Source organism: Telopea speciosissima, chromosome 7 (genome assembly GCF_018873765.1).
Source record: "Telopea speciosissima isolate NSW1024214 ecotype Mountain lineage chromosome 7, Tspe_v1, whole genome shotgun sequence".
Lineage (NCBI taxonomy): Eukaryota > Viridiplantae > Streptophyta > Magnoliopsida > Proteales > Proteaceae > Telopea > Telopea speciosissima.
In genome coordinates this window covers 50,310,242-50,330,948 of record NC_057922.1, presented here as the reverse complement: position 1 = coordinate 50,330,948, position 20,707 = coordinate 50,310,242, and the positions used below count along the sequence as shown (strand labels likewise).

Below are 20,707 nucleotides of genomic sequence, written 5' to 3'. Positions count from 1 at the left end.
CCCTCTTCTCCTCTCTCCCCCTAATATTTTGGGGAAAAGAAGCTACTTGGTTGTGTGGCTTCTGCGCCTAGACACAAAATCCTGCCAAGGGTGATGCTTGCACACGCACTTCCATTGGCCAGCGTGATGTGCAGGCTCTAGAGGCCCAGGCAGTGATCTCTTTCCCTTTTTATTTTTTATAAGACCCTAAGAATTGTTGTTTAGTTGATGCTTGAGAATCCAAAACAAACAGTTGGTTTACCTCTAGAACCCATTTCCATGAGGACAGGAATTAGGTGCATGTCTCAACTCCCACAAAATAAATAGAAATGCAAGTTAATGTTAGATATATGGGTCAGCCATCTAGAGGACTCTTACATTGGATTGAACTTCATGGAAGAAAAAGTTCCTGAAAAGAAGGCGATGAAATAGGGTGATCCTACATGGTGCAACTGCTTTTGAGAAGAGGGGGGGGGGGGATTAAGGGTTTCTCTATGTCTTTAATTTCAATTGCTTAAACTAATATGTAATAGCATCGCCACCACCACTGTCAGTGCGTCGCTGTCGCTGGAGAAGAAGACAGCTGGAATTGGACATGAAAGCAGACCTATTGATACGTAGTTCATTGAATCCTAACCCGTAAGCTGAGCATGGACAGGATTTAGGGCCTGTTTGATAACCGTTTCTGCTGTTTCTGTGCAGAGAAGCAGCAGAAACAGCTTTTTCTGGAAGGTTAGCGTTAGACTCAGTTCTAGGACCTTATGACTTTTTTTTTTCTTTTCTGCTTCAGATTTCGTACAAATTGACCCACTTGCCTACTCAGCTCTGAACCAAAAGATCACAACGTAACAATGTCCAACCATCAAACTGATTAACATTCATTGAAGTCATTAAAACTATTATCTTGCAGGCTGACTTTGAGGAAGTTTTCATGCCAGTCACCCCATTTAATGTTCACCTAAGTTACTGAATTTTTTAAGTTCCTAAGTTGTCACTAGATGTTGAATTATTAGAAAAAGAAAAAAAGAAATGTTGCCGACGATGGGTAAGAAATTGAGTTCAACAAAGTTTTCACCACTTAAGATGAAGAGAGAATCTCTTCATTCAAGGTGATGTGACCCTATCATTGGACTCCTAGATAATGAGTTCATCATCTAAATTCTGCCTCCTATTGTAAGTGGGCGAATCTAACTTTCCCTAGTCCAATCTAAGGGTCAGATATAATGGTTTAAGAGGTTCGCCTTAAACATATTGAAGGGAAAGTCAGGCTGCATTTGGTATGCATTGTAGGTTGATAATGCATTTCCCATAATGCATACCAAACACAGCCTTAGTCTTCTACCTATAATCTAAAACATCCAGACCCACTATTTATTTACTGGGGAAGTGTTCTCTGTCCAGGAGTGCCGCTCCTACGCCTATGCGGAGGCCAATAGGAGCACACAGAAGCATCTACAGGAAGTCATTGTGCATTTCATGGGGTGGGTTGGTCATTTCACCCCTCCATGTGTTTGGGCGCAGGGGGTACACTCCCCCACAGAAAACATTTCTCTTTATTTGGTAGTTTATTTATCATCTCATCTTCTTAATCTCAATATCTTGTGGGTCATGACACCAAACTCCTAAGATCTCAACTCTAAATCGTGGTTAAAGAGAATAAACTATACTTTGTATACCAAACCTTTCTCGCCATAACTACGATATACAATGTTCTTCAACCACTCACTACCTCTGATATCCTTTGGTTTCCTGTCTTCCACTCGGTGGGATTCAAGATTCTTTTCTTCGATCCGGGGTGGATGTCTGTAAGCTAAAGAAGTTTTAAGTATATTCTTCAATTAGTTGTACTTCTCTTCAACTATCTTGGCATATGCAACTGTCACATCGACGGATCTGAAATCACCATTGGCCAACTCTAGTCAAATCTCAGTACTCAACTCATATACCTTAGAACTAAGATTTAAAGTATCGGTATCGGCTATCGTATCGGAAGGGTGATTTTAAGAGACATATAGTATTATATCGAAGAGACGCAAGATACACATGGAAATGTTTAGGATACATGTGAAATACAATTTTGACACATAAAATACTATAAATAAGTAATATGTAAATATAGTTTATAAGCAATGTATCAACTGTATCGATCAGTATCGACCATATTGGGTCATGTATTGACCCTATACAGTTGATTTTTTTTTAGGTATCGTATCGGTACCCTAAAAATAAGATACGTATTGATTAGTATCGGCGGATACGTTAAGAGACTTAAAACCTTGCTCAGAACCCCATTGTTGATCTCCTGAAGTTGGCACCTCAAAGATAAATTGTGAAATTTTATTGTGTAAGTATCCACATCACTGCTTCTTTGTTGAAAGTTAACCAATTTGTGAAATAACACCTTCTTGTAATTAAGAAGGGTGAATTTCTCGTTCAGAATTTGCTTCATGGCCTCCCAATTAGTGACAAGTCCAAGTCATCTCATAACTCTCAAGTATAGTACATCATCCCACCATGAATATGCATACCCAATAAACTTGGTGAGGATGAGCTCACACTTTTTCTCATTGGGAAAAAATTTGTGAGCGAAATTTTTTTCAACTTAGTGATCCAATCAAGAAATTCCTTTGGTCCCTTCTCACCATTGAACTTTGGAACTTCAATCTCGATACCATAGCCCCTGCCTGAAAATTGTCGTGTAACATCCTGAGGTATAGTTGGATCATGTTGTTGGCTTTGACGCATAACTTCGATCTGGTTTATACCAAGCTGGATTGGTGTAGACGGTCCAACCTTTTCTAGTTTGCCAATCCTTCTAATGAAAGCACGAAACTCTGTAAAAAGGCTTTGTGTTTCTTCCATGAACTTATCAAGCTTGGCCTCAGTCTCTTGCTAACTATCAACCACTTCCCAATGTAACTAATGGGTTCCTCCTCACGTACGGTATTGAGGGGGCCCACTCAAACTATACTTTGAGTCGATTTCTTAACCGACTTGGTCCTCAAGTTTCGACTTGAGTATTTCTAGTAATTTTTAATATCTTGTGAGGAAAAAAAAATAAATCCGTTTTTGGATGAACGACTTTCTCTCTTGGTTCTATTCTGCGTACAAGTGTTAGCAAAAGCTTTTCACAGTTCTGTTTTTTTATTCTGGTTTTGTGAGACGGTGTATTTGGGTGTTCTTCGTACGTGGATTGCGGCGTGATGGTGTTCTCTTTGTCAAGGGAAGTAGGGAGGTACTCTGTTTTTCACCTGTATTTGTCACGTTGGGTTTGAGGTGAGGGTTTCTATATTCTTGTAAATCCACCTATTTGGGTGAGTTATTTTTTGTGATCCAAGGGGGTTTTTCTCTTGATGACTGGTATCTCTAGTTCTGTCTAGAGAAGTTGTAATCCCATTATTATTATTATAGTGGAAGATTTATCTAGACTAGGTCCCGTGGTTTTTCCCTTTCACCTTGGAAGGGTTTTCCACGTTAAAAATTGGCGTATTCGTTTTGTGGTTTTGTTGATTTGGTTATTTGCGTCATTGGTTTTGCATATATTTGTCCGTTGTGTTTGTCTATTATTTTGCTCATAGATGGAAAATCAGTTTAATTTTTCCAACAAGTGGTATCAAAGCCAAGGTTTTATGATTGTGTGTAACAATGGAGGGAAACACTTCAACACGGATGATTAGTTTGAATGGAAGCAACTGGATGATTTGGAAAGAAAAGATGGAAGACTTATTATACTGTAAGGATTTGTATACACCTGTGGAGGGTGATACTGTTAAACCTGAAAAGATGGCCAAAGCTGAATGGAAGCTCTTGGACAGGAAAGTCGTTGGCTTTATTCGGCAATGGTTGGATGATACAGTTTTCCACCAAGTATCCACAGAGATGTCGGCACATTCACTGTGGAAGAAATTAGAAGGATTGTATGAGAGGAAGACTTTATGCAATAAAGCTTTCTTGATCAGAAGGATAGTGAACCTGAAGTACAATGAAGGAAGTTCAGTTGCAGAACATTTGAATAAGGTACAAAGTATTGTGAATCAGCTCTCCTCCATGAAGATGTTACTTGAAGATGAGTTACAAGCATTGTTACTTCTCAGTTCGTTACCCGACAGTTGGGAGACATTGGAGGTGTCTCTCAGTAATTCTGCACCAGATGGGGTTCTTAATATGAGTCAAGTAACAGGTAGTTTGTTGAATGAAGAGACAAGAAGAAAATTCTCGAGTTCATCTCAATAAGAGGCGCTTGTCACAGAAAATCGGGGGAGAAGCAAAACCAAAAAATCTCATGATCGTGAGAAGTCTGAGGGTAGATCCAAGTCAAGAAAAGAGATTACATGTTATTATTATAAAAAGGAAGGACACATGAAAAAGGAATACAAAAAGCTTAAAAATAAATTAAAGAACGAAAAAGGGGAGAAGAAGAAAGAAGAAAATGATATTATTGCATTTAGTTCAGATGGAGAAATTATTACTTTTGTAGGTTGTGAAGAATCTTGTTTCACTTTATCATGTCACGATACAAATTGGATTGTTGATAGTGGTGCTTCATACCATGCTACCCCTCACAAGGAATTATTTACCTCTTACAAGGCAGGTGATTTTGGTGCAGTAAAAATGGCAACCATGATACTTCAAAAATTGTAGGGATGGGTGACGTGTGTGTTGAAACAAATGTTGGTTGCAAATTAATTCTTAAGGATGTGAGACATTTGCCAGAACTCCGTCTGAATTTGATCTCTACAAGGAAGTTATATGAAGAAGGTTATGACAATCATTTTGGTAATGGACATTGAAAGCTTACCAAATGGTCTTTTGTGGTGGCAAGAGGTAGTAAACACTGCACTCTACATAAAACAAAGGCACAAATATGCAAGTTGAGGTGAACACAACAGAGGATGAATCCGCTATAAATTTGTGGCATTGATGACTTGGTCACATGAGCGAGAAAGGGATGTAGATCCTCAATAAAAAAAAAAACCTCCTTCCCAATAAGAAAGGTACATCTTTAAATCGTTGTGTTCATTGCTTAGTTGGTAAACAACATCGAGTTAGTTTCACTAAAAATTCTCCTCAAAGAAAAAGAAATCTTTTGGAATTAGTGCACTCTGATGTTTGTGGTCTTATGAAAGTGAAAACAATTGGTGGTGCTTTTTATTTTGTTACTTTCATAGATGATGCTTCAAGAAAAGTGTGGGCATATATGCTTTGAAAACTAAAGATTAGGTTTTGGATGTGTTCAAAAATTTTCATGCTATGGTTGAAAGACAAACAGGGAAGACTCTCAAATGTATTGGTACCAATAATGGTGGTGAGTATATGGGTCCATTTGAGAATTATTGTAATGATAATGGTATTCGGCATGAGTAGATAGTTTCCAAAACCCCACAACATAATGGTGTAGCAGAAAGGTTGAATCGCACTATTATGGAAAGAATCAGGTGTATGCTCTCACAGATAAAGTTGGAACGGTGTTATTGGGGAGAAGTTTTGCGTACAGCTGTTTACTTAATTAATTTATCTCCATCAGCCCCTTTGATGGGAGATGTGCCCGAAAGGGTGTGGAGCGGAAAAGATGTTTCCTATGATCATTTGAAGATTTTTGGTTACAGAGTGTTTGTACATATTCCAAAAGATGAGCGGTCTAAGCTTGACGATAAGGCAAAACAATGTATTTTTTTGGGATATGCAAACGACAAATTTGGTTACAGGTTATGAGATCCGGTTGAGAAGAAAGTGATAAGAAGCAGAGATGTGGTTTTTCTTGAAGACCAAACAATTGAAAATTTTGAGAAAATTGAAAATTTTGAGAAAATTGAAAAACCTCAACCATTTATTGATAACCTGATTGATCTTGATCCAATTCCTCCACCCATGGTTCATGATGATGATGGGGGAGATGTGCAAGATGGTAATACTGATACAGGTGATTGAGAACAGGGGGAGCAGCCTCCTCAAGAGCCATCAGTTGAACCTCAAGTGAGAAGATCTGTTAGGGAGCGCCAATCGTCTATAAGGTATCCACCAGATCAGTATACAATGTTGACAGATGCAGGTGAACAGAATGCTTTAAAGAAGCAGAGGTTGATGAGCACAAAGCTGAGTGGTTAAAGGCTATGCAAGAAGAGATGGATTCTTTGCATTAGAACCACACTTATGATTTGGTGAAGTTACCTAAAGGTAAGAGGGCACTCAAGAATAAGTGGGTGTTCAAGTTAAAGAATCAAGAGAATAGCTCACGACCAAGGTACAAGGCAAGATTGGTTGTGAAAGGATTTGGGCAAAAGAAAGGTATTGACTTTGATGAAATTTTTTCTCCTACTATGAAAATGTCATCTATTCGAGTTGTGTTGGGATTGGCAGTTAGCTTGAATTTAGAAGTTCAACAACTTGATGTGAAGATAGTTTTTCTCCATGGTGACTTGGAGGAAGAAATTTATATGGAGCAGCCTGAAGGATTCAATGTCAAGGGTAAAGAACACATGGTTTGTAGGTTAAGAAAGAGTCTGTACGATTTGAAACAGGCACCAAGACAGTGGTGCAAGAAGTTTGATTCATTTATGATGGATCATGAATATAAGAGAACAACTACAGATCATTGTGTGTTTGTTAACAATTTCTCAGAAGGTGATTTTATTATTCTTTTGCTCTATGTTGATATATTAATTGTTGGACAGGATATCAACAAAATTAATAGGTTGAAGCAAGAATTGAGCAAGTCCTTTGTCATCAAGGACTTGGGACCGACACAAAAAATTTTAGGCATGAAGATCTCTCGTGATAGGCAAACAGGCAAAATTTAGCTATCACAAGAAAGATACATCCAGAAGATGCTTGAAAGATTCTGTACGGATAAAGCAAAGCCGGTTAGTTCCCTACTTGCAAGTCACTTCAAATTGAGCAGTGAGCAGAGCCCTAACTAAGTAAGGAAAAACAAAGATGAAGAAAATTCCTTATGCGTCAGCTATAGGAAGTTTGATGTATGTCATGGTGTGTACAAGACCCGACATTGCACATACAGTTGGAGTTGTGAGCAGATTTCTTGCCAATCCTGGCAAAGAGCACTGGGAAACAGTCAAGTGGATCATGAGGTATCTTAAGGGTTCATCCAATGCATGTTTGCGTTTTGGAAGTGGTAAGCCTGTGTTACAGGGATACACAGATGCAGAAATGGTAGGTGACGCTGATTCTAGAAAGTCTACATCGGGGTACCTGTTTACCTTTGTAGGGGGAGTAGTTTCATGGTAATCGAAGTTGCAAAAGTGTGTAGAATTAACTACCACAGAAGCTGAGTGCAACAGCGGAAGCTTGTAAGGAAATGTTGTGGATGAAGCGGTTCATTCAAGAATTGGATTTGAAGCAGGACAAGTACATTGTTCATTGTGATAGTCAGAGTGCCATCCATATGAGTAAGAACCCGAGTTTCCATTACAAGACCAAACATATTGATGTGAGGTATCAATGGATTCAAGATGTGTTGGAACAAAAAGTTTTGCAACTTGAGAAGATCCATACTGACAAGAATGGTGCAGATATGATGACAAAAGCCTTACCCAAGGTGAAACATGACTTTTGTAGAAACATGGCAGGTTTGGGTTTGGTAGATTCCTCTACGTGAGTCGAAGGGGGAGTTTGATGGGTTCTATTCCACATACAAGTGTTAGCGAAAGCTTTTCACAGTTCCATTTTTTTATTCTGATTTTGTGTATTTGGGTGTTCTTCGTACATGGATCGCGGTGTGACGATGTTCTCTTTGTCAAGGAAAGTAGGGAGGTACTCTGTTTTTTTTCTGTATTTGTCACGACGGGTTTGAGGCGATGGTTTCTATACTCTTGTAAATCCACCTATTTGGGTCGTTATTTTGTGATCCAAGGGGGTTTTTCTCTTAATGACTGGTATCTCTAGTTCTGTATAGAGAAGTTGTAATCCCATTATTATTATTATAGTGGAAGATTTATCTGGACTAGGTCCTATGGTTTTTCACTTTCACCTTGGAAGGGTTTTCCACGTTAAAATTGGCGTGTTCATTTTGAGGTTTTATTGATTTGGTTATTTGTGGCATTGGTTTTGCATATATTTGTCTGTTGTATTTGTCCATTATTTTGCACACAAGTGGGAAATTTGTTTAATTTTCCCAACAGTAACTTTTGCAACTCGGGATTGGTTATGTGAGATTGCCAAATCATGGAAAGTAACTACTAGAAAATTAGGCTGATATTGATTGATACAATCCCGCATTTGGTAACCCTTAAATTGGATCATTATGGGCCCATCAAAAAACAAAAATTTCAATCCTAAAAGATCATAGGCAATCTTGTAATTTCCGGGAAATTTTGGGACCTTTAAGAGTAAAATAAATGAATGAGGGACAATATAGAAATTAAATCAAAAGAAAAAGTCAATCTTGGAAAGAAAGATAGAGATTGAGTTCAACTAAAACAAAATTCCAGAATCAAGGGTTTTATTGTAACATCGAAGAATAGGGTTTGTAAATATGAGAAAATACCATCTGGTTCCTTTTTTAGGACTTGGGCTGTCCCTTAGGCTTTTATTAAACTCAAACAATCAATAGAAAGAAAAACAAGGGGGGGACATTCCCGCCTTACCCCTACCAATGTAACAAAGAAGAGGCACTCACTTGAAAAACAATTTCAGACCTTAGCAACTACAGCTTTCTCAACACAGGAATACCTGCAGTGTCTTCATGTACAACACGCCTAAGGTCCTGAGGCAAATTAGAATCCGAATAAAAAGGGAATTATCTGCTGAGTCACAAGCGTAATTTGCTAACCAATTTGCTACCCTGTTTCCTTCTCTACAAGTAAAGGTTATACTCGGGCAAAGAGCGACGACTAAATCCAAGATCTCCTAAACCAAAACCAGGTTTTCCAAGTTTTGCATCTTCCTTTTGAAATACAATGAATCACCATTTAAGAATCCAAGTTCACATGCACTACGAACAAGCTCATATCCACACATAGTTTGAGCCCATCTCTCATTACTCTAAATTCTGCAATGGTGTTGGTGCATTCCCCATAAAAATTAGCAAAAGCCACCAACAGCCGACCCTCTTGATCTCTTATGATGCCCCCTCCTCCTCCTAAACCAGGATTCCCTCTGCATGCTCCATCCACATTCAGTTTCAACGCACTAAATGGAGGACACCAATACACAGGGATACGCGGTTTGTGAATAATTGGAGGGATTGGAATACAAAAAATCTGCATAATGAGCGCCTCCTTCACCGTCAGATGTTTTGAAAGAGACGAGTAAGGCAGCTCCTTAACCCAATCTTTGACAGCTTCAATAATGGAATTAGTGGTTCGCGCCTTCTCTCCATGCCTCCTGTTGTTTCTCTCCTTCCAGAGTTCCCAAATGATAAGTGAAGGAATAAAACCTGTAATCAGCCCACAAAGAGATCTACCATTAGCATGATTGTGCCAGGATATGATTCTAATTTTGACACCCTACGCCCGAATCATTTCCACGTGAAAGATCGAAGAGAAAAACCCCCAAACTTTTGTAACCGTGGTGCCCTCCACTAAGCAATGGGACATTGTTTCTCCTTTAGGGGGATCACAACATTGACATTTGGATGCAAGGGGAATGCCAACACCTTTCAAAGCATCCTTTGTAGGAATACCACCACACAAAATCTGCCTGGAAAAAAATCTGATTTTCGAAGGGATGGATTGGTTCCAAAACCACTTTGCAAAGTGCTTAGTTACTCCGGCACTTCTTATTTGGTTCCATAGAGACTTTGTAGAAAATTTCCCATCATTCGTGGGAGTCCAAATTAAAGTATCTACTTTTGTAGATAAGCCAAAGTTGTTGTCAAGGATGCTTTCACACACTTCATTGGAATCAATTTGCATAAGAATCTCCTGATTCCAACTTCCATCGACATTCAACATATCCCAAACTTTTAAGCTAAGATCCATACGGTGAGCTCCATCAACCTGATCTATAAGAGGACCCCACCCCGACCAATTATCAAGCCATAAATTGATCTCCCCTTCTCCAATCAACCACCTAGATCTTGAAATCAAGAATTCTCGATGCCTTAAAACTCTTCTCCAAGATATTGAACCAATCCTTCTCAATTCTGCCAGGACGATGTGCTTGTTTTTGAAAAATTTCGCTTTGAAAAAGGAACACCACAAAGAATTCTTAGTTAAAATTCTCCAAAGGCCCTTAAACCTCAAAGCATTGCTAATGTCCTTCAGATGCCGAATGCCCAGACCCCCCCTTAGGCCTAGTAATCTTATTACATGCCACCCAATGATGACATCTTCCCCATTCCGTACCCCTATAAAAAGTCCGAACAAATGCTATTGAATTTTTTGATCATCGTGTCAGGTAGGTCCAGATTAGAAATGATATGAATGGGCATAGAGGCTAGAACATGTTTGAGGAGAACAACTCTTCCACCTGTAAAAAGCAACTTACCTTTCCACCCCACCACTTTCTTGCGCATTTTAGCCAAGAATTCATCAAAGAAGCTGATTTTGATCCGACCTGCATTCAGAGGCGCACCAAGATATGTAATCGGCAGTTTTTTTTTAGTAAATCTAGTAACATTCTCCACCATTCGCCGCTTGGACTCATCCGCCTTACTCCCCAGAACGAAACAGTTTTTTTGCTTGTTAACTAGTTGTCTTGAAAAATTTTCATATTTACTAATAAGCCCAAAAATTTGCTTAAGAGAGTTTTTAAGGCAACGAGAAAAAATTATAGTGTCGTCTGCGAAGAGGCTATGGGATATTCCTAGACATCCCTGCGAAAGCTGGAAATATTTTGCCCTTCCTTCCACAAAAAGAGTTCTCAATCCTTTGCTGAGCATCTCTTTTGAATAATAAAAAGGGATGGAGAAAGGGGAACTCCCTGGCGCACACCCCTTAAGGATTTAAAGTATCCGTTGGGGCCCCTAGTCATAATAACCGAAAACTAGCAATTCTCCACCGATTTTTCATCAAATTAATCCAACCCTTTGAAAAACTGAATCTGGCCAAAATGTGATACAGAAACTCCCATTTCAGCCGATCATAAGCCTTTGCCATGTCCAATTTTAAAATCACATTACCACCACACGATTTTCTGTTTATGTCATGTACCACCTCTTGAACTAAGGCAATCTTATCATGAATACTCCGGCCTTGAACAGACCCTACTTGCTCTTCAAAAATAATGGAAGGCAAAATAGAAGCCAATCTTGAAGATAAAACTTTAGCAATAATTTTATAGGAAAAATTGCACAAGCTTATAGGTAAAAAATCAGCCATTACCTTGGGGCTCTCTTTCTTGGGAATAAGCACCAAATGCGTTGACGTGTAACTTTTTGGTATGAAACCCCCTGCAAAGAAAGTCCTTGACTACCTCCCACACCTCCCTGCCAATAATATCCCAACACGCTGTGAAGAAGTTGCCTGAGAAGCCATCGGGACCTGGAGCACTATCCTTAGATAATTCAAAAACAACTTTCTTGACCTCATCTAGGGACGGCAAAGCTAACAGAAAAACATTATCTGCATCAGTGACCAATCGTGGAACCATATGAAGCAAAGCTTCATCTCTTTGAGTGTTTTGGGACGTGAATATGTCAGAAAAAAAATTTATGGCCTCATTTGTCACTCCTACCTCACCCAATATCCAATCACCATTGCTATCTTTGATTTTTTCCACGCCTTTTTCCTTTCTTCTCACATTCACTATGGAGTGAAAAAACTTAGTGTTTCTATCCCCCTCTTTGAGCCACTTAACTTTGGATTTTTGCTTCCGAAATATTTCTTCCTAAAGAAGAGTGTCATGAAGATTTTTCCTCACATCTACAAGCACTTCCTGATTTACTTCATTGGGGTTTTGATCAAACTTGATTTCAGCTTTGCTCACCATATATTCAGCATTCCTGGCTCTTTGATGAATATTACCAAAAATTGTTTTATTCCAGGTGCGGAGCTGAAATCGAAGCAATTTCAACTTCAGAGAAAGAGAATACAGAGGGGAACCCACCACCGGAGTGGCTCAACATTGTCTAATAAATTCCATAAAGTCCGGATGAAGCAACCACATTTGCTGAAATTTGAAAGGGAAAAACCTTGGAGTCGCCTAAGCCGAAAACTCCATTTGAATAGGCGCATGGTCAAAGCAAGCTCTATTCAGATGCAATACCCTACTTCAAAGAAAGTCGCCCATCTACCATTAACCAGAAACCGATCCAGACGAGCTAAAATTTTCCCACCTCCCTCTTGGTTGTTAGACCAAGTGTACGAATTTACTTCGAAGCCTCCATCAATCAGAGCAGTATCGTTCACAAAATTACCAAAGTCTTCCAAAAGAAATAGAGCAGGTCAGTCGCTCTCCAGCCTTCTCTTTCGGACTTAAAATGGCATTAAAATATCCCCTATAGCCCACGACAAAGAGATTGAGAGGGCATCCTCCTTCAGCTTCGTCCAAAGTTTACTACGCTCCCCAGACGAGCATAATACATGAATAAACGTAACAATAAATTTAGTGGAAGAACCCAAGAACCCGTGAGGCATTCCAAGAAAATAAATTGCACGTGCCTTTGTATTACTGTAGCTTGGACTTCGTTTCTCCAGAAAACCCATATTCTATCCCCATTACTTTCTTTGTTGGAGCACACCACTTCCATTCTAATTTTTTTCATAATGTGATCTGCATTCCCAAAAGGAATTTTAGGCTCTGCAATTGCCACCATATACACCCGGGATGTTTTAATAATTGATTTCAAACGCCTAATCGAAGGCTTGTTTCCCAAACTATGGATGTTCCAAAAAAGAACAATCATCAAATCGATTTAGTAAAAGAAGGAACGGGTCCCATGGACCTTGTGAACATACGCTGCACAATGGATACCTGAGCACTTGCTAGCTCTGCCGCTTCATCAACCATAGCACCACCATTCGAATATGAAAAATTCTCCACAACGGGAACTTCCCCATTCTCCTTCAATCAAATCATAAAGGCAGCAAAACACCTGTCAATAATGGCACTCGATCGATGAAGGTCTTCAATAGCAAATTTCCTCTCTCGCTAATTTCTCTGAAATTCAACTAAGTGCCAAATGAGCTCCGTTTCCACTTAAAAGCTCAAATTTTTTACCAATCGGTCGACCGGTTGTCAACCGACTAAGTTGTTGTACCAACTGGACGCATACCAGACGAAGATAATTCGCCTAGTTGCTTGATCTGGTTGACCGATAGACTAACTTACATCAGCTGGTTACTCACTGTGAGTTCTGCCTATGGTCATCTGGTCGACCGCTACCCTGACCCGATCGACTGGATCCTGATCTTAGGATCAGGTCTACTGAGCTCTGCTTACTCAACTAACCACATCTCTTGTTTTAATTCTGATTAACCTGATTCTTTTTCCATTAGAAAGGCAGCTCAATTACATTCGTTTCTCTTATATTGGATTTCCCCAAACTCTAACTAGAAGGTTCTTAAACATCAAGTTAAGTCACTCATCCCAAACTGTATAACTGACTATTCTGTCACCTTACTGTGGACCACCAGTAGGGTCTACACTAGTCTTGAGGTCAATCGAACTCATTCAATATTGAATAACCACGTTTAATTTACTTATCTTAAATCAATAAACCATGATCCATATTTACCTAAAATGACAATAACTATCTGTTGGACCAACATAGGCCGGATTCCGTCAAAGTGAACCTGTCCAACACCTATCAAACCATAAACAACACTTAATTATTCATTTTGTAGGTACAGGGTATATATAACACAATACAGGGAGTTAAGAACTAAAATCTACAGTCAGATTTTAAGAAAGAAGTCAGATACTATAATATCAAGTTTGACAACAAACCACAAACTAGAGAGAGAGAGAGAGATAAGAAAGAAATAATATAGTAAAAATGATAAAGAAAACATGGATTCCACCTATATCAGGAAAAAGAGAATAGCAACAAGAATAATTAAGAAGATGAAAGGAGAAGATTATAGAGGAAAACTAGAAGAAAGAAGAAAATTGTATGCAATCAATCATGTGGCTCGTTAACCCTGTATCATATTACTAGAAAACAAATCATTATAAGGAACCAAGACTTTAAACAGACTATAACTCCTCCCATGCATGGATAGTTTATCCCCAACATGACTCTTAGAATAAAACCAAATAATTGCAACAAACTAATACCCTATAGTTGCACTCTTCTACAAGAAATTATCAACTTACAATAAAGATGAGATAAAGCCTATGTAAAAAGAGGGGAAAAGTGTTTTGTCAGGGAGAGTGGCCCCTGCATTAATGGGAGAGCCAATGGTGGAGCATCAATATGGATGGGATTTTCGCCTTTCATTGGGGTTGGGTGTCATTTTGCCCCATTCTGTGTCTAGGTGTAGGTGCCACACCCCTGGACAGAGTCTGTTCTCCCATAAAAGTTAAGTGATCACATGATCATGCATGGCCTGGTTCAGCCAATGACTCAGGTTTTAAACCATTACTTAAATTGACCCAAACTACTAAACCAAACTACAAATTAAACCAGAATTAAAAGAAAATGAAATTAACAACCTGTGGCCATCATTCCTACATCAGCATCAGAAAGGATTTAGTTCCGGTCAATTTGTGGTGAAAATCCGGAGAACAAGCTAAAAGTGCCGGTGGACAAGGCTTGCCAAAGCAAACTGCATACCGTGTGAGTCCTATGGAGCATGCCGAGTTGAATCAACACGCTAGCAATTTTTTCAAGAAGGGGTACACAAAATCATGGAAAGAAAACTGCATACCTGTTCAAATAGTCGAACTTTGAGCTTCTCCAAAGAAACATAACCGACTCAGCGCCCGTGAGGTCGAGGTCGAGAATCTCCGTTGGATTTTGATTTTAACTTGAGTTTTTTGTCGGGAAATAACAAGGGAAATGTAAGGTACCAAGTGAAATTTATTTTACATCTAAAATGCACTTCCCCAGCAACCAAACATTCCAAACTATTTCCTCTGAGAAAGAAATTCAACTTTACATAAAAAATTTTGCATTCCCTTGCAACCAAACGAAGCCATAAAGAATGTTAGATTGGAACTATTTCTGTGGAACTCCTCTGTAACCTTTGATGTATAATTCCTCTTCCCCTGTAGGTTCCTTAACAGGAAACTGAGCTGACTTCAGGAAAAACTCAGATACTAAGAGCACTGTACTTTTTCATCACAATAAAACAAACTGCAATATTTATATAGAATTTTGTGATGACCTCTGTATAGTTTTTATTGGTTTTTCATAGTAAATTCATCATTCATCTCAGTCTAACTTTCACCCACAGTTGATGTTAAATTTGATTTGACAAAACATTTCAAATTCATTTTTTTCTCTGAACTATTACAGCATGACAATATTAAAACACAATATCATTACAAGTTGAGGCAACCTATACATCAGCACAGGCAGCAACTTTGAGCTCTCTGTAGAGTAAGACAATTACAGAATACAAGTTGGAGTAGCTGACATTGCTTGAGAGAGAATGAAAGAATGTACATGCCTAGATTTTGAAAATGCCTACCAAATAATAACACTACAAAACCAACCCCGTATAACCAATACAAAAAAAATTTTCTAGAAATCCTTTACCCGCAATTAAGATTGCTTGAAACTTCATGGCAGCAAACTTTCCTAGAGGTTGAAGATAGGAAACAACTCCAGCCAGAAGAAGACGAATTAGTAGAATACATACTGATCTACCCAAGCAAGCACTCTTCCTATCTCCCTTGGTGCTAGCATGCATCTATGATCTAGCAGCTCAACCAAATCGGAAACTCACAATGATCAGTTCTCACCTGTAAATTTCAGCACAAGAACAAAGAAGACTGTCTGAAATAAGGCTATTTCACCTGGCACATTAATAAGGCTATTTCAAGTACCTCAACACATTAAGATCTATTATCCTCCTGTCTGAGCTCCTTCTTCAGAAGCTGTCAATGTCTCACCTGATGGAACAGAACCGGGTCCATCAGATACTGGCCCTCCCCCTCTTTCACTCTGCTTATGTACCTGCTCCAGCTCTTGATTGGGAAACACTTCAGATTGCAAAGATGGGGCAATATTGTTCACATGTAACCATGTTAGTTCCCATAAACTGTCCCCACCAAGAGCACTCCGGCACACAAGGACTCCCCTTTCCTTCATCACAAGCAATGTATTCTTAAGAAGCTCAGGGACTAGTTCCTGAAGCTTCTCACTCTTCTTACCTCTAACCTTGGCCTTCAAATATTTTTCCATACGACCAAGGACCCCTAGCCATAGCTTGCAGAAGATGGTTAGCTGCACAAGATCATTCAATAACTGTAAGAACACTTTAGACATGAGCTTCATAGCGAGGACCAGTGTGCCTTCTATGTTCCTGTAGTCCTTGGGGGAATGTCCCTGAGCAATTTCTAACAAGTCATCAAGCATCGTGAAGATGACCACATCAAAACACTGCAACCACAAAGTGTACAAAAGGGAGAACCCATCCACTTCTGTCAAGCACCTCTGCAACGATAACAGAGCATGGTTCCTAATATCTTCTCTCTGGTCCAAGCAAACCTTCCTCAATCCCTGCACTAGCCTCAGCCACATCTCCCTTATATCTTGTGACATTTTTGAAGCAGCTTCCTGTCCTGCAGCTTCGTTAGTCTCACAAGACCACTGTGTTAGACAGGTCACGGATCCTGCCATCAAATCCAGTGCACGCATTGATCGCTCTGCCTGCCCAACACGAGATTCAGCAAACTGCCTCACAGTATCCACACACACAATGTAATTTGCAGGTGAGAGATGAGCCCCATCGGACATGATAAACATTAATGCTTCAAATCCTGCTTCAGACGCTTCAGGATGGCGAGCTGTGATGGAAAGAATATTGGTGATTGTGCGCCACCCCATCTGAGATCTGATGTGTGTGGCATTAGCCTTCACGAGGCGCATGACTTCCTGTGTAATGTTTTCACAATATGCATCAGCAACCCGAGCATCAAGCTTAGAGACCAGTTGCAGTGACCTCAGTAGTTCATCAGCGAGGTCCTCCTTATAGGGAAGCAAACGCTGACATATTCGAAGAAGTCCAAACACAGCCCTTTCCACCAGTGCACAAGGCATCAAAGTTGACTGAACGATGTTGGATATGTGCTCATAAACACCCTGCCACAGAAGAAAAATCCTATCCCGGTTGTTCAAGGTGATTGCTATCAACAACTCCAAGCAGAAGACAGCAGTGTCTTCATCCTCAGGAGAGCTGTTCCCCTTCTGAGATCTCCCGGCAGCCCAAATGAGAGCTCGTGCAAGTTGCAACAGAGAATCAGCTTGCAAAAACTTGCTCTCTGTAAATATGCTATCAATGTGGCACTCCTGAATAGTCTGAAGAGTACGTTGATGAGCTGCAAGTTGTTGTTCAGTGGGTTGCGATCTTGGCTCCTCTGTGTCAAGAGACAAGAGCTGGCTGAACCGGCCCATAAGCCCAGAGGATCTACGAGGTGTACCCATAGAAGGTATCTGGGATGCAGATAGGGAACTTGCAACAGGTTTTCCATGACAAGGGTCAGCAGCAACCTCCAAGTCATCAGCAGCATCACTGGCCACACGGGCTGAGAGAAGACCAAGCTTGTGCAATCTTAATATGCAGTCCAGAATGTTTCTCCATCCAGTGCGGATATAATCACCATACTGGTTTGCTATTGTAAAGACAGTCACAGTGGCCATTCTAGCTTTCATATCATCACCAAAAGCAAGAACAAGTTCCTCTGCAGAAGATGGGTTAATGAGAGTTGTGAACTTGCAGAGAGACACAAGAACGTCATCCAATACGTCTTCTAGATGATGACATGCCGAAATTTTTGCCACTGCCAGGAATCCATCAACACATGTTTGGAAAACATCTTCACTCTCAGCATGATCGAATACCACTGAGATAGCAGCAATTGTCGGACCTGACATTATGGCAAACATACCACGGTCCAGGAAGGGTCTGGAATCGCACATAATAAAAGGAGCAGTCTTCTTCGACTTGCGCATTAAATCGATCCAACGGCTTGGTGTCATCTCGGGGAAACCAGCACCTTGTTCCGGTATTGTTCGGATTTCATTCTTGCAGATTGAGTGGTAAAGTTCAGACAAAAATTCCCGAGGGAGATCATTCCCTCCATTGATGTGTCGATTATTTCTGATAAAATCCTCTTCAGTCATCTTTTTCTTCACTTGTACATTATGTTGATCTGTGTTAAGCATTATTAGAGAATAGGACAACAAGAGAGCAGCATCTTTGTTGGCTAGAATCAGCGGTGATTGCTCATAATATCTCTCTGAGAATGCTTCAAGAACTCTCTCAATCTTTTGCGACTCTCCAGGCAATCGAAATGTTTCTAAGAATAACCGCAGTGCAGTATCCAAATTCATGTCTTCAAAATCGAAGGTGCCGGCAAATTCATGAAGCACTTGAACACAGAACTCATCATGATTTCCCAAGAAATCACCAACAAGATTCTTATCTAACCCAGCTGTGTACCTGAAAAAGCAAGCCACGCTTTGAGGGTCAAGCTTATCGGGCAACAAATGTGTTCCCTGGAGAAACTCTAGCCCTTTCTTTGGATCGCGGTTAAAGTGATCAGCACCAATCATCAACCTTCTCTTAATGTATTTCCTCCGACGGACAAAAGGAACCCAATGATTAGGATCAGCATAGTTTTCACATTTCACAGTCCAGAATGGACAATATTCCTCAAGATCCACTGGAACCTGCTCCAGAACTAGTGGTCCATTGCCTATCCTGTCTGCCATTCCCTGAATCACTGCAATTAGACCATCCAAAGCAAGAATATGCATTGGCGACAAAGGGTAGTTCACTGGAAATGCACTTTTTGACAACAGGTTAGCAAGGTCTTCAAACACATTACTGCATGTAATATCACAATCAAAGTTGGCATACATCTCTGCCATGAATGTCTTCTGCCTGCAGAAGTCAGCAAGAGCCTCCATTGCAACCTCCTGTTGTTGGTATGAAGCCCCATGTCTGCCTTGTGCAAGCCTCAAAATCACACAAGAAAAGAAAGCCTCCAATTGTAGTTTTAGCTCAGAACGCAAATGGTGATACAGATTGAGAACGATGCCACATACCACAGAAAGATTCAGTGGACTCATTGACAAGCCAAACTGCATGAGATTACGAAATAGCTCATCCTGTATCAAGGATAATAACTTAGGTTGTTTTCTGATAAAGGGCCCACCGAATTCGATAGCCGAACTGATCAAACCCAAAGCAAAAAGTGGTACATCTTCATGACTTGCCATAGAATTTGACCTGGGATCCATTCCAATATGATCAGCATTATCCAACAAGGCACACAAGAAGTGAAGTATTTCCACCATGCACGGTACCCCATACGGCTCTGTCATGAGATGCAAATCATTTGGAGCGACCTCTTCTCCATTACCAGCCCCAATTGTGTTTTCCTCTGTGAAGTTTACCTGAAAACCTATGGAAGCATTTGAAACCAAACCAACAGAAGGCATCTGAGCATCATGTTCAGAATTGGCACTGCCGTTGTCCAATTTTTTACTACTGAGGGTGTAGTTCTTGTCTAGGTCACCCAACTACAAGCAAAAGAGGAATTTCATATATTAAGGCAAAACAAGTGTGGTCCAGAGTGAAGAGACATAATCTGAAAAAGGAAACAGTATATGGTGTCATGTTGCATCAAATAAAAAAACCAAAAAAAGGAAGCGTGCAACAATACCTCTTTGGCAGAAGATCTTCCTCCATTAGCCAATACATGTTCTGCTTTATCAATCTCTGAAAGGTGGGAAAAGATACGACTGACAAGTTCATGCATGGTGTGGCGAGCAATCCGCTGCAACAACTCATCTTTTGATCCTGCTTGATGAACTATACGGAAACAGGTATTTACTATGCTACACACATGCTGATTACTCAACACAGCTGATGCCTTACTTTTCATGCAAGCAAGAAAAACCTGAAGTATCTTCATCAATACTACTTCTTCTGAAGCTGGATCTGTCACCTCAAACCGGCAACTCGTCACAGCTTCAACCACCAAAGGCATAGCTTGTTCCACATTAACAGTATTTAGGTCAAGTATGTCAAGAGTTAGGATCTTGTAAACAGATGACAAGGCTGCACTTGTGATTGGTGCACCAGTTTCATCAGATCGAATCAAATCCAAAAATGGCTGGAGATATGAGGCTGGAGTTATTGATTGCCACTGACTTTGCCATGAAAAAATTTGCTTCCTCAACACCTTCAATGATTGGACGAGAGAGTGCTCTAACTGATCATCTCCAGTCATATAACGACCTCCCAACCTAACATTTCTTCTCACAACAGCCAACACGGCACCTACTTCTGAATTCACCATACATGCTAAAGCACCTCCATTTGATGAACAGTCACAGTCTTCAGGCTCTTCCTCAATTGCCTTGATTCCGGACTGCATCCTTAGACGCCCCATATTTACTCCGAGTTTGGGATAAACAATCTAAGGATGCTATCAATGCCGCGCCTAAATACTACAGAGACAAGGTACTGGAACCGGACAGAACCATACTCCACCCTGCGGTTGAAAGAAAATAAACACAAACAGACATGTAAGAAATCTCACATGGTCAACAACATAAGCTGAATCATACGAAAGTAAGATAAGCAGTTTCTACAAGTGCAAATATAGAATGCACTAATACAAAAATATTCATTTGGGGGGGAGGGGGGGA

At 40.1% G+C, this 20,707-nt stretch overlaps 1 protein-coding gene across 1 annotated transcript; it reads right to left on the bottom strand.

Annotated features, from left to right (window-relative positions):
- Window positions 1-15,834: 15,834 nt before the first annotated feature.
- Window positions 15,835-20,451, bottom strand: LOC122669738 (ARF guanine-nucleotide exchange factor GNOM-like). The gene is made up of 2 exons (XM_043866579.1): window positions 19,717-20,451; window positions 15,835-19,573 (listed from the first exon to the last, which is right to left on the bottom strand). Exons 1-2 carry the CDS (start codon window positions 20,446-20,448, stop codon window positions 15,890-15,892), a joined length of 4,416 nt encoding a protein of 1,471 aa, XP_043722514.1. The 5' UTR covers window positions 20,449-20,451; the 3' UTR covers window positions 15,835-15,889.
- Window positions 20,452-20,707: the final 256 nt, after the last annotated feature.